Below are 11,457 nucleotides of genomic sequence, written 5' to 3' on the forward strand. Positions count from 1 at the left end.
TTGTCCCTTTCTGGTATTCTAAAATATAATATGCATGACACCTATCTTTAATCAGATATCAATGGCTTGCCTTTTATGCAAAGGACTTTTCATGCCTCCTTTATCTTTCTCATACACATCTATTGATCATACTCAATCAGAACCTATCATGACATGTCAGTAATTATCTACTTATTACCATAAAGTTTCATTTTTCATTGAATAAACATAGCATAAACATTAAGATAAAAATACTTAATTGAATTAAACATGCGATTTCAAGAAATTTAACTCATGTATTTTCTTCTAAAGGTAAATGCTATCAGACATCAGATACCACATGCGATAACATCCTGTGGAGATTTATTCATCTTGGATGAATCAACAGTGCAATTCTTTCAACATGCAAAGTAATAATTGATTTTTCCATTTTATCAACACAAAATGAGAGACTCCAACAATTTATAGACCAACACAATCACTGGTTATTTTGTTAATGTAATTTTTAACTTTTCTCTGCTCTGAATATTCCAGCTGCCTGTTATTTGACTGCAATATTAACAGAACATTCCCTTAATGTTCAAATCTTTCAATTTCATACGAAAAGTGAAGAGTCAGGCGTGATGTTGTGGAATCGAGACATAATAAAAACTTCGTTGCAATTTTCCACAGTTAAAACTTTATTTCCGACCATGGTTTCGATACACTGCATCATCATCACCACCTGATGATGATATAGTGTCTCGAAACCATGGTCGGAAATAAAGTTTCAACTGTGGAAAATTGCAATGAAGTTTTTATTATTTCAATTTCATGATTATGATAGTATAAGTCCATTGAAACAGGTTATAAAGCACATTTCAACTCTGCATACAAAAATCAGCAAATGGCAAAGAAAGATAAAAAGCCTGGAGGAATGTAATCATCTAGATATTACAAGAGTGAACAATGGATTAACTATATGAAATAAAGACTTTCCGGGTGGTCCGCACTTACTCTGCAATACTGAGACTCCTTTTCTAACTGGTCTATGTACTCTTCCTGACGCTGAATGAAAGCCATCAGCTCAGGAGGTGGCTGTTGACTGTCCGCCTGAGTGACCCCTTGTTGCTGACCATCACCAGAGGCAACTCCAAGTCCCAGGCGGGCTGCTGTTGCCTTGTAAGGTGAGGCTGGGGCCACGTAAGGTCGTGATGAGCCATACAGTGAAGGACGTGGAAGATGGGAGGCTGGCCTGCTAGCAGATCTTTCACTTTGCACTGCAGAGAAGTCTGTCTCATCTCCACTGTCATCTCCTTTCTTGACATGTGATGACTGAAGAGTGAAATGCAATCCCATTGTTAGAATGCAGTGAATACATGAAAAGTTATCATCTCACTTTGATGAATCCACAAAGATCACATGCACATAAATCATTAAATTACTGGGAAGGGATCAATAAGATAATGCATGACCCAGGTTTCATTTATTCACTACTGATCTCTCCACCTAGAAATAAGGATTTTTAAGTCCAGCATTTCTCAAAAGTGTGTACTTCTACCCATTCCAATAGCCCTCAACTGTTTATGATGCTCAGAATATCCACTTCAATCTGTTCACCCACAAATGGTATTCACTTTGAAACATATTCTAGTGCTAATGGAATGCAAAGCAATCCAAATACCTTTACAATAAAACATTACATGCAAAAAAGCTAGCATAATTTCAAAAGGACACTTGAATATTTCAATTCGTCAAGTTTTGACCCCAGAGCTATAACAAGTAACTGTCATGGGTTCCATTTCATTTCAATATTTGCTCTTATAATTATTTTTACAATTATTTTAATAAAAAATGGATTCAATAAAAAATATTTCATTTTAAATGTAGGCATGGAATAACCTTACCCCCCACTGCTCATCTTCAAGGAAGATTTGAATTAACTTTTTATTCAAACTTCTAGAAAATTATAAAAATATGCATCATTGTTTTCACAATTGTTTTTGAAATGTGAATGTGGACATGAATGGAAAATGGACAGGAGGAAAAGCCAATGACCTACAAGGCATGAAAAGTGAAAAAAAGGATTGTTAATAGAAATCTAAATGAGGCAGCAAAGGTGGATGCAGAGTAATTTGATTGGCAATCAGATATTAAAGACAATGATAGAAGGGAGACCATTAGGCAATCAAAGTAAGGGAAGGAAAGGATAGGCTTGTTGAATGGAATGAAGGAAGACAGAAAGTATGTGGAATAGAAGTTTAATGTAGCATGCAGAAGCTTAAAGCAGAATTAATTGGTAGCCCAACTTAAATGGTAGACTACAAATAAATAATATTTTTTTAAATATGCAGCTTAAATAAGATTAAGCTATATCATTTTAATGTACCTGATGACGAGGAAAGGTGTGGACATTATAAGACACCCTTGATGGAGTTGATGACTGGTGGATTGACGGTGGAGCATATGACTCTGCCAAGAGGTATCGCAATCTAGATACAGCCTCACGATATGCTACATCTGTGTAGTCTGGGTTGGCCCTTCTCCTCAGCCCACTTTGTTCCATTCTGTGAGGCCATGCAGATGCAGCTCGCCTATAAGTCATAAATCAATACAATCCATGAGAGGGAAACAATTTTTTTAAAAAAGAAGGTTGAAGCATAGACGGAAAGCTTTTAGGAAGTAGGATAGGAGAATGTTGAACAAAAAAGAAGGGCATAAACAAAGAGAAACAAAAAAGTGTTTACTTGATGTTTAGGAGAAGAGGTAATTATAGGAGGAATTTGAAGGAGGTAAAAAATTGAATTCAAAATAGGGAGAACATTATGTAGGCAATTACATACATGGGAAGTAATTGGCATTTTAGATGGCTTGAGTTGAGCTAGAAAGTGTGTGAGGCAGCACAATAAAATGTTTTTGACAGATTGCGGTGCTTTAGAAATATAAAGTTTTTTTTAGACTGGCATGATATCTTGCAATAGTTTCTAGGCTCTCAAAATATACTTCTAGAATATCTACAAGAAATAAGGAGTAAATATTGTGAACGACATATCTAAGAAATCAATTAGTTAGAAAACAAGAGATTGAATTTCAAATGAACTTCCAAAAGCTACCATTAGTTAATTGGTTCAGTGATTGTTTTTTTTAATGTTATTTTTAATCCTCAAAGGTCTATGGTTCACAAACTACAATTCTTTCAGTCTGTTAATAGCCATGTCTTACTTTTTCTCCATACTCTTTTCTGTAGTAACATCTTCAAATATGTATATCCCTCTTCTTTTCCCCTAACACTAATAATCTAAAGAATGAAGAAAGAATCAAAGACTTTGCGTTTCCATAGGAGGGAATTTATTGTGTAAACTAGTTCCGCTACACTTTAGCATCATCTGCACTGGTTACAAAACGTATGCACTTGTATACATATTGTCAATGGGCGGAGTCAAGCAGGGGATGGCGGGGAGGAGGAAACTAGGATGGGTGTGATGTGAGTGGAGAGAAGGTGACTGGAATGGGGGAGGGGGGAAAGGTTGGTGTTTGTTGGTTAGTCACTGAGTTTGGGAAGGTGGGCAGAAGTCATCAGTTGTTCTAAGATAGTAATTGTGGAATGCCTAGGAGGGGAGAATGGAAAGGGAAAAGGAAGTCATTGATAATGTTTTCCTTTCTTTGTACACTGGTCAGAATGGCAAATTGTTCCTGGATGTCCATCCCGTGTCCCCTTTGTCTCTTTGTATATCACTTGCAGCATGAATTACACATGATAACCCTCGCTGAGGAGATGGGCTGTGAACTGTGGCACTCCCGTTCCTTTGTTGAAGTCCCAGTGATGTTTCTCCGCTTGTACCCAAAGACTTTTTCTCGTATATCCAATATATGATGGCATGCAATCCCCGCATTGTAGGCAGTAAACCCCACTCCATTGAATTGTCTCCAATGGATCTTTTACTGTTGGTAGCTTTTGAGGTTTTTTTCATTGTAAAAAGGTGTTGTTATATTTAAGTTTTTGAAGAGTTTTTAAATGCCAATAGATGTTTTCCCTGTGTATTTTAGGCATCACCAACACTGTTGCTCGGTGGAGTGAGAGGTATATATTTCTATAAGTGCTATTTTTTCTGTTTTTTGTCAGTAATTCTTCTATGTTTTGTCCTGTGTAATTATTAGCCACTGCAATTTTTTTATGGTGACTATTTCTTCATGAAGCGCTATGTGTGTTAAGGGTATAGCTGAAACTAGTCGACACAATAAATTCTTTCCTCAGAAGCACAAAGTCTTTGATTCTTTCTTCGTCTATTACTCATGGATTTCTAAACAGTATCAGCCTCAACCATTTCTCAAACTAATAATCTGAATCGACCAATCATTTCTAGATTTTCTAAGCATAAACTGGTTTAACTGTGCCACTTTTTTGTAAGCACTCCCTTATAGGTGATATCTCTGAACTCAATAAGCATATGTAAACACTTTTCTAAAAATTAACATCAGGTGCCACTAAAGCACAATCTGTCATGTGCTCAAATCTTTCACATGCTTCACTTTCACTCAGATTTAAAAATATTAAACCTTAAAAATATAAAAAAATTGGAATTTATATCAATATTAATTATGTATTTTCTGATTTTAAAATCAAAATCAGTTAAATTTTTTTTTTTCTCCCTGTTAATGCAAATAATGTATGACTTATCAAAATGTATCCCAGGAGAGCTAGAGCGCGTCTATTTTAGACTACTTCAAACAGAAGAACTTTCTCGTGTACACTGACAAAATTATGTAATGCTGTCAAAGGAGAGAAGAGGACCAAAAATACCAGGAAAAATGATGTTTCCTTGCACAGAGGTCTCATGCATGTAAATCACACATAGCATAGGGAAAATCAAGATCAAATTAAATAAAAACATCTGATAAGTATAAATGCAAAGAACAAAAGTTTATCATATCTACAATAAAATAAGAAAATATTTTCACTATTGTTGTAACATAATGGGATTAATAATCTGCTAATACCTAAAAACAGATTAATCAAATTGTATGCAATCTGAATGCACATCCTGCCAGCAGTAATTAATAATTTATCAGATTTAAATAAAAATTTTATCTATCTGCTAAAATTATGTGAAATAAAATTAGATTCTGATTGCATGAATGATTATCTAAAAGTAATTCCCAGGTGGATTTTTGTTTCACTACCATATCTTAGTTAACTTTAGGTGCCTAATGGCATGCAAGTAAAATTTTTTACTTATTGTAAAAAAGTTCATTTACATCCAGCTTTGATGACTCATTTGATACATCAATGCAACAATAGCAGGGATGCACACAGAAGTTGACTCATTCATATGTTCAACTAGAAGATAGACAACTCTCTTTGCCTATAAGAACCATTAATTCTATCCTTTTATTTCTGTTATCTTATTATTATTAGGTAATCTACTGGTAAAGGTACATTTTGGATGACACAACTGCCAAATAAATATTTTGTTACTCCTAAAAAAACACAACCCCACATCCTACTCTACAACAAGCCTCTCTTCATCTCTGTATACTTCCTCCCTCCTTTCTTCAGTCCAACCTCCCTATCCTAATCCTACCCTTTCCTCGTTTTCCTAATATTCTCCCCTCTATCACAGTCTTCAACATGCCACTTCCTATCAATATACTCTTTATCCATTTTTCCTGCCTCCTCATTATTCCTCCCAACAATCCCCTCTTCTCGCCCACCATAACTCGCACTTCCTCTTTTGTTTTCCTTTTGGTCCATTCCACCTTCTCCACACCCACTTCTCAATAGCCTCCAATTTATGTCTATCATCCTGCTTCAGTAACCATGTTTAAATATCTTTAATGTCATTCCATCACTCAAATGGCAGCACCACAAGGGTCTAGATGTCTTTGATGCCACCTCACTAAAGAGCAGACGTGGTACGAACTTCCTTTTGTGTGGTTCCCTTTTGACCTATCTGGCAGGGGTAAACCTGCCAGGAACAAATATTATTGCTCCCACCAGCACAGCTCAAGGGGTCATCAGAGCACACCAGCCCAGCCAAAACATGAAGTCTGTAGTCCATGGGCAGGGTATATGCAATAATTATTTATTTTTTGAAACATTCCTGTGATCAATTTCATGTTCACAGCTCAATATGCTCAAGTTGTCTTTCCTATAATATATTCTTTGTAATTACAATTCGCTTACATTTCTAATAACTTTCTCATGAGCATACATCTATATTTTTACCAAAATTACGATTTTAAAGGAATATTCATAGCTTGATAATCAATTTCCAAGAATTCATTGGTGGAATAGAATAGGACTTGTAAAGGCTCTTGAAAAGAGAAACCTATCCTGTTATCTACACAAATCACTTAATTTTTCACAGGGTATCAAGTACAAATGATCCTTGAAAATCATTCAGGTATCTACTCTCATGCAAATGCTAAGAGTTTCTCACATCAAGAGAAAAAATATTATTGATGGGTAGGAAGAAAAAATCGAGGTGCATAAATGTGCAAAAGGATTGTAAAACTGAGAATCCTCATCTCACAGGCCACAAAATTTCACCTATTAAGAGATTTTTTTCAAGTAATTGTGCCTCGTATATTGGAATTTAATGCTATATATTTTAGAATATAGATGAAAGATTTCCAGTATATACAAAATAAATGTTTGTATATATTTTTTAATGGTAGAAAGAAAGCTAATTTATGCTTTATTACAATTTTGTTTTTCCGGATAGCAAAAATAATTATGGTGGCCAGTGTGAAGTCGTGAATGATCTCTAAATATATTTTCAAGATTAATTCCAAATTACACAATTAATCAAACCCACAATTTCCATCTCATGAAAAAATGAATGCTACACATTGCAAAAAGTTAGGATAAATGGCACTGAGTTATTATTAAGCTAGCAGAAATAAGGCCTCAGCATGGAAAACAAATTTAAAAATATGCATGAGCTCAATTTTTCCCTTGAATATTGGTTTACATTCAAATTACACAACACAAAATGAGAACAGAATAGTCAATTCGCATGAAATGATCAATATTTACCACCCTTTGCTATTGACTGTTTTTCACGACAAAGTTGAATGCATGACATGAAGATACATGGTAACAAGGTAGAAACTGTGCTATAGACAAATAAAGCTGTAACATTACAAAAAATTGTAAAAATTGACCATATCAGTGACAAAGAAGAGTTGGAAGCCCAAATTAGGTGGTAGGTAGAAAAGAGCACCTACAGTTTTGGGACATTTATACTCGTTACCACATTTGTCAAAAGATCCTCACAATATTATTTGTACTGGGAGATACAAGGCATAGTAGTTAATTTGAGATAGACAATTTGTCAAGAGTAAATTCAAAAGTTAAAGGGACGTTAGACATATGGGCAAGAAACATAATTAGAGTATTCACTATGCAGTTAACACACAATTTATTCTGCAAAAACACTGACCGACATAGTGTGTCCCAGTTTAGGACATATTGGACGCTTCAATAATTTCATAATTAATGTCTCTGACTAGGAATAGTTACAAAAATATAAGAGCTTTGGGTCATTGTGTTACCAAGTTAATGTAATCCACAGAGGGAAACGTATCACATTTAACAGTCAACAATTAATCAACCTCGCATATTCGAATGTATCTACGCTTTACATTAAATATGTAAAAGCTTAAATGGAACCATTATTAAAATACTTAACAAGAGATATGAACGTTAATAATGCATTACACTCTTTCCGACAAATGGAAACACTTGATATAGCTGGAAGTTATTTCAGGAAAAATCAGAAAGTACGCAAGTATCACTCTCCACAATATAATAAATAAGTGAAAATAATTGAATTAATGTGGATATTAGGTAAAGTTTTAATATATCGTGCCGGCACTTAATTTACTAATGATGATACCATATCTTGGTTAAAATAAATTACCCTAATGTATTCCGACAACATTGGATCTAATGTCGCGCAACTTTCGTCAATATTGACTGCTTTCTTCCTGTTCTAAAGTCAAGGCTAACGAAATGGCAGAAGTTTCCTCATAGCATAAGCGATTCTGGAATGCTCTTCAAGCTTGTGTAGAATACAGGTCTTGGAAGGAAAACCAGAATGTCTTCAAGGTCGTCGGATGTCACAAAAGATGCTCCACCTCCAAAAGCTAACAGTTGCCGTGTGAGAGTTGTCGGGGTCGTTTCGCATCATTCTTTACAAACTTAACGGTAAGCTATTACTGGAAGTTATTTTTCAAAATTGTTTAGCTGAATAGAGAAGACAATTTATTCCTAACGTATCACACAATGCACTCGATTTTTTAGATGGAAGTACGAGTTTTCCTTATGACATTGTTGGTCGCCGTTTTGCTTAGCGTTATGTTCGTTCAAACGACTTCCCAGCTGCTGCCTTGCGCCAGATGTGCCACAGCATCAAATGAAACTCAACAGTGGTGTTGCAGAAATTGGGCTAGCTGCTGCTGAAAACGTGTTCGGTAAAAGTTCTGTGCGACTATGCTATAACCACCCTAAGTGTCTTGTCTTCAATAAAGGATATGGAAAAATATCGTGCAACCTCTATTTTCAACGATGAGTAATATAAAGCTTTTTCAAGTGCTATTGTACGGAGAAAAATAAAATTACTGAGTTTAAAAAAAAATTACTACTCACTTCCAAGATATATTTATTCATTCAGACCAAAAGAAGACGAAAAGCTGCAGACGATCCCATGGTAAGTTGTGACCCTGCGTCCTTAATAAGGTACCTTCAAAATCCATCAATTTTCATTAATTCCATTATCCTAGACTAATATGAAACATTTCGCCTTGAAGTCACTGAAAATTCGTCGGACCTGACATTACTCATTGCTTGACATCAACACAATTTTCAAATTTTTTTTCAACCTTTGATGGTGCTGCAACCTTGCGACGCGATCACGAACAAATAAAGCATATGACAATCGATTCAGTGACGAAAAGCTTGTCAGTTCATAACAAAGGGAGGGGAGATTGCCAGCTTTCGAGGAGGGACTTTTCCACTGCTCTCAACGTAAGTAACCCTTAATTACTGAATGAAGATCATGGGTTTTAGTGAAAACCTCGTACGCTACGTATATTACGTTCCTTAAAGTGTGCTGTTTACGATGAATCGCGGTGGTTTATTTCTTTAAAACAGGTCCTTGGTCTCTCCCTCGCGATGATTTAGTGATTGCTTAAAAAGTTTTCTTAGAAGAGATATAACAATCGTTATTAACTTCTTGACTGTGTTGAGCATTAGATCAATCACTTGACTGTCTCACTTAATTTTGATGTCATTGTTTGTATGCCGATCCACGTATCTTGCCTTATCAAGTGTATGCATTTTTATTGAAGTCGAACCAGAAGTTCAATCGCGCATTGCAAGTTAAGAAGCGGGTTCATTGGTTGGTCTTTTGTATGTTAAGAGCTGTCATGAAAAATGATTGTTTGTGGTGAGATAGTGTGTGTATGTCTTTCAGTTTGGTACGTAAACTGTTCGAACATTTTGTGTAGTTTTTACCTCCCTTATGAAAGGTTGTCATTTAGACGAAAGTTCGTCATGAAGTACTAGAGGAATGTATTGCCATGTCATACGATTTAGAGTTAAAAAGATGCCTATTTAGTATGGTATTTCTATTTTGTCCGGTATAGGCACGCCACTTTCTAGTCAACTTAAATTCATCATGGCATGCATACGTTGAGCGATATCTGTTCCGGGAAACCAATGTTAATGTCTTCTCGTTGGTTTTTTTATCATGAGGAAAAGACTAACTTCGGCCAATATTTGACAAATCATGTATTTATTTATTTTTCAAACTTACCTACGAGTCACATATGCATATACTTGGATTTTTTTAAATTAACGAACGAGGTTGTTTACCTAGTTAGTTTCCAGTAGCAACGAACGTGATAAACCTTAAGGTAGTTGAATATTTGAACTGTGGAAATGACGTTTGGATATGTTACACAGTATTTAATTTTTAGCAATGTGTTTTTATGGTTTTAATGGATTAACTTTTCAGTATTAAGAAAGGAGCATCTACTCGTTAGTGTACTATGATTAATTATCAGATGTAAAAAATGCTAAGTTAAACAACTTTCACCGCCCGCCATTTACATGCGCATCCGCCACCGTTTGAATTCATTTTATGTCCTGTAACCTTGTGCTTGTCAGTTGTACTGTTTAAAAGGTTTATTATGTCTGGGAAAATTTACTCAAAGAAAAGAAACATCGCTTGCGGTCTTTTATCTGTCTAAATGCAGTATTCGTCCAGTTAGAGTAGCCATCTGGAAAATGCCCCTCCTTTCAATTATTTCAGCGTATGTACCCCAATAGACTCCTTTGGTTAAAAAATATTAACTCTTATTTCAAATACATTGGCGAAAGTCTACTGAAGGGAAGTAGAACATTGTCTATTGATCCGCGTGTTGTAATGAGCTTAAATGGTTTAGCCAATGAAATTCCATTGGGCATGGTGTACCAAACGATGAATTTTTAGCAACTGATTTTGATATTTTTTTGGCAGAATCCTCTATTTCTCCTACTTAAATGCCAATGTTTACAATAATATTCCCTGCTTAGTCCATCGGGTGGACTGAAATACTGACCGTAGGAGCCGAGTTCGATTCCAGGTGACGGCTCTGGAATCCCGTAGCTCCACATAAGATATAAATTTACTCGGGTGCCAGATCTTCTTGGAAAACCACAGGTATCACTGGGAAAGGAGCCCCTCTAGCCTGATGTGTGAATGTCACATGCCGATTGGCTTAGAACTAAATGAGCTCTACTCTCAACGACCAAACTGACCTCCTGGTTAACTTTTTGCATCATTCAGAACACATAAATACACAATATTGTTCTGAATAGTTATTTTAAATTCCTCTGACAATCCTGCCTTAGATTAATAGGCTCTGCTTCCGTAAGTTCCGCTTTCATCGATGTTTTGGCGAAATAGCGATTTTAATGAAAAATGACTTGATTTGATGGTTTTCCGGCGATAGCAATGTATGTATTAGTATTTAATTGATCTGGCAACTGTTCGTCGCACACCGCGGCCTCTCTGTCATTAATTAATCCTCGTATAGCAACATGAGGCCCATGCCCCAGTAAAATGTCAGACGAACGTGAGATCGACACGCTGGGCGGGGTCACCCGGCGAGTTTACTCCCCTCCCTCTCCACACCGGGAACACATCGAATTCCACACGATCTTTTTCGTTATGTTTGAAGCCAGACATGAACACTGAACTGAGTTGCTCATTTGTGCATCGTGATGTGCGTCCGTTTGCGCTGCAGAGTCGAGCATTTTATAGCTATTAATGACTTAATAAACCCAAATTGGCATTCCAAGTTCATTTCAAGAGATTGAAGTTGGCATGTGACTTGGGGCTTAATAGGAGAAAGAATCAGAGCAGGTGGAACTTTACCTATCTCGGAAGTATTTAGGACCAAGATGGTCAAAGTAGTAGGGACATTAGAATACGATTTGCGTTAGGAAAA

The 11,457-nt window shown here is 36.0% G+C and overlaps 1 protein-coding gene and 1 long non-coding RNA gene across 5 annotated transcripts in view; one reads left to right on the forward strand and one right to left on the reverse strand.

Moving 5' to 3' along the window:
* The window catches only part of LOC139695053 (serologically defined colon cancer antigen 8 homolog), a 49,789-nt gene extending 40,991 nt beyond the window's left edge, over positions 1 to 8,798 (reverse strand). For 3 of the 4 annotated variants that reach the window (XM_071593660.1, XM_071593659.1, XM_071593658.1), the window contains exons 1-3: positions 8,612 to 8,798; positions 2,348 to 2,552; positions 976 to 1,293 (exon numbers count right to left, since the gene is read on the reverse strand). In XM_071593660.1, the coding sequence (XP_071449761.1) occupies positions 976 to 1,293; positions 2,348 to 2,524 (495 nt within the window). In that variant the 5' untranslated portion in view covers positions 2,525 to 2,552; positions 8,612 to 8,798. Of the gene's footprint in view, positions 1 to 975; positions 1,294 to 2,347; positions 2,553 to 7,883; positions 7,973 to 8,611 lie in introns of those variants that run through there. The other variant, XM_071593657.1, reaches the window with a different exon arrangement.
* LOC139695055 (uncharacterized) lies at positions 8,040 to 8,507 on the forward strand. The gene is made up of 2 exons (XR_011702261.1): positions 8,040 to 8,170; positions 8,267 to 8,507. It is a non-coding gene; the product is annotated as an uncharacterized lncRNA (long non-coding RNA).
* Positions 8,799 to 11,457: the final 2,659 nt, after the last annotated feature.

This window comes from Hetaerina americana, unplaced genomic scaffold (genome assembly GCF_022747635.1).
Source record: "Hetaerina americana unplaced genomic scaffold, ioHetAmer1.1.p SCAF_6, whole genome shotgun sequence".
In the NCBI taxonomy this organism is placed as follows: domain Eukaryota; kingdom Metazoa; phylum Arthropoda; class Insecta; order Odonata; family Calopterygidae; genus Hetaerina; species Hetaerina americana.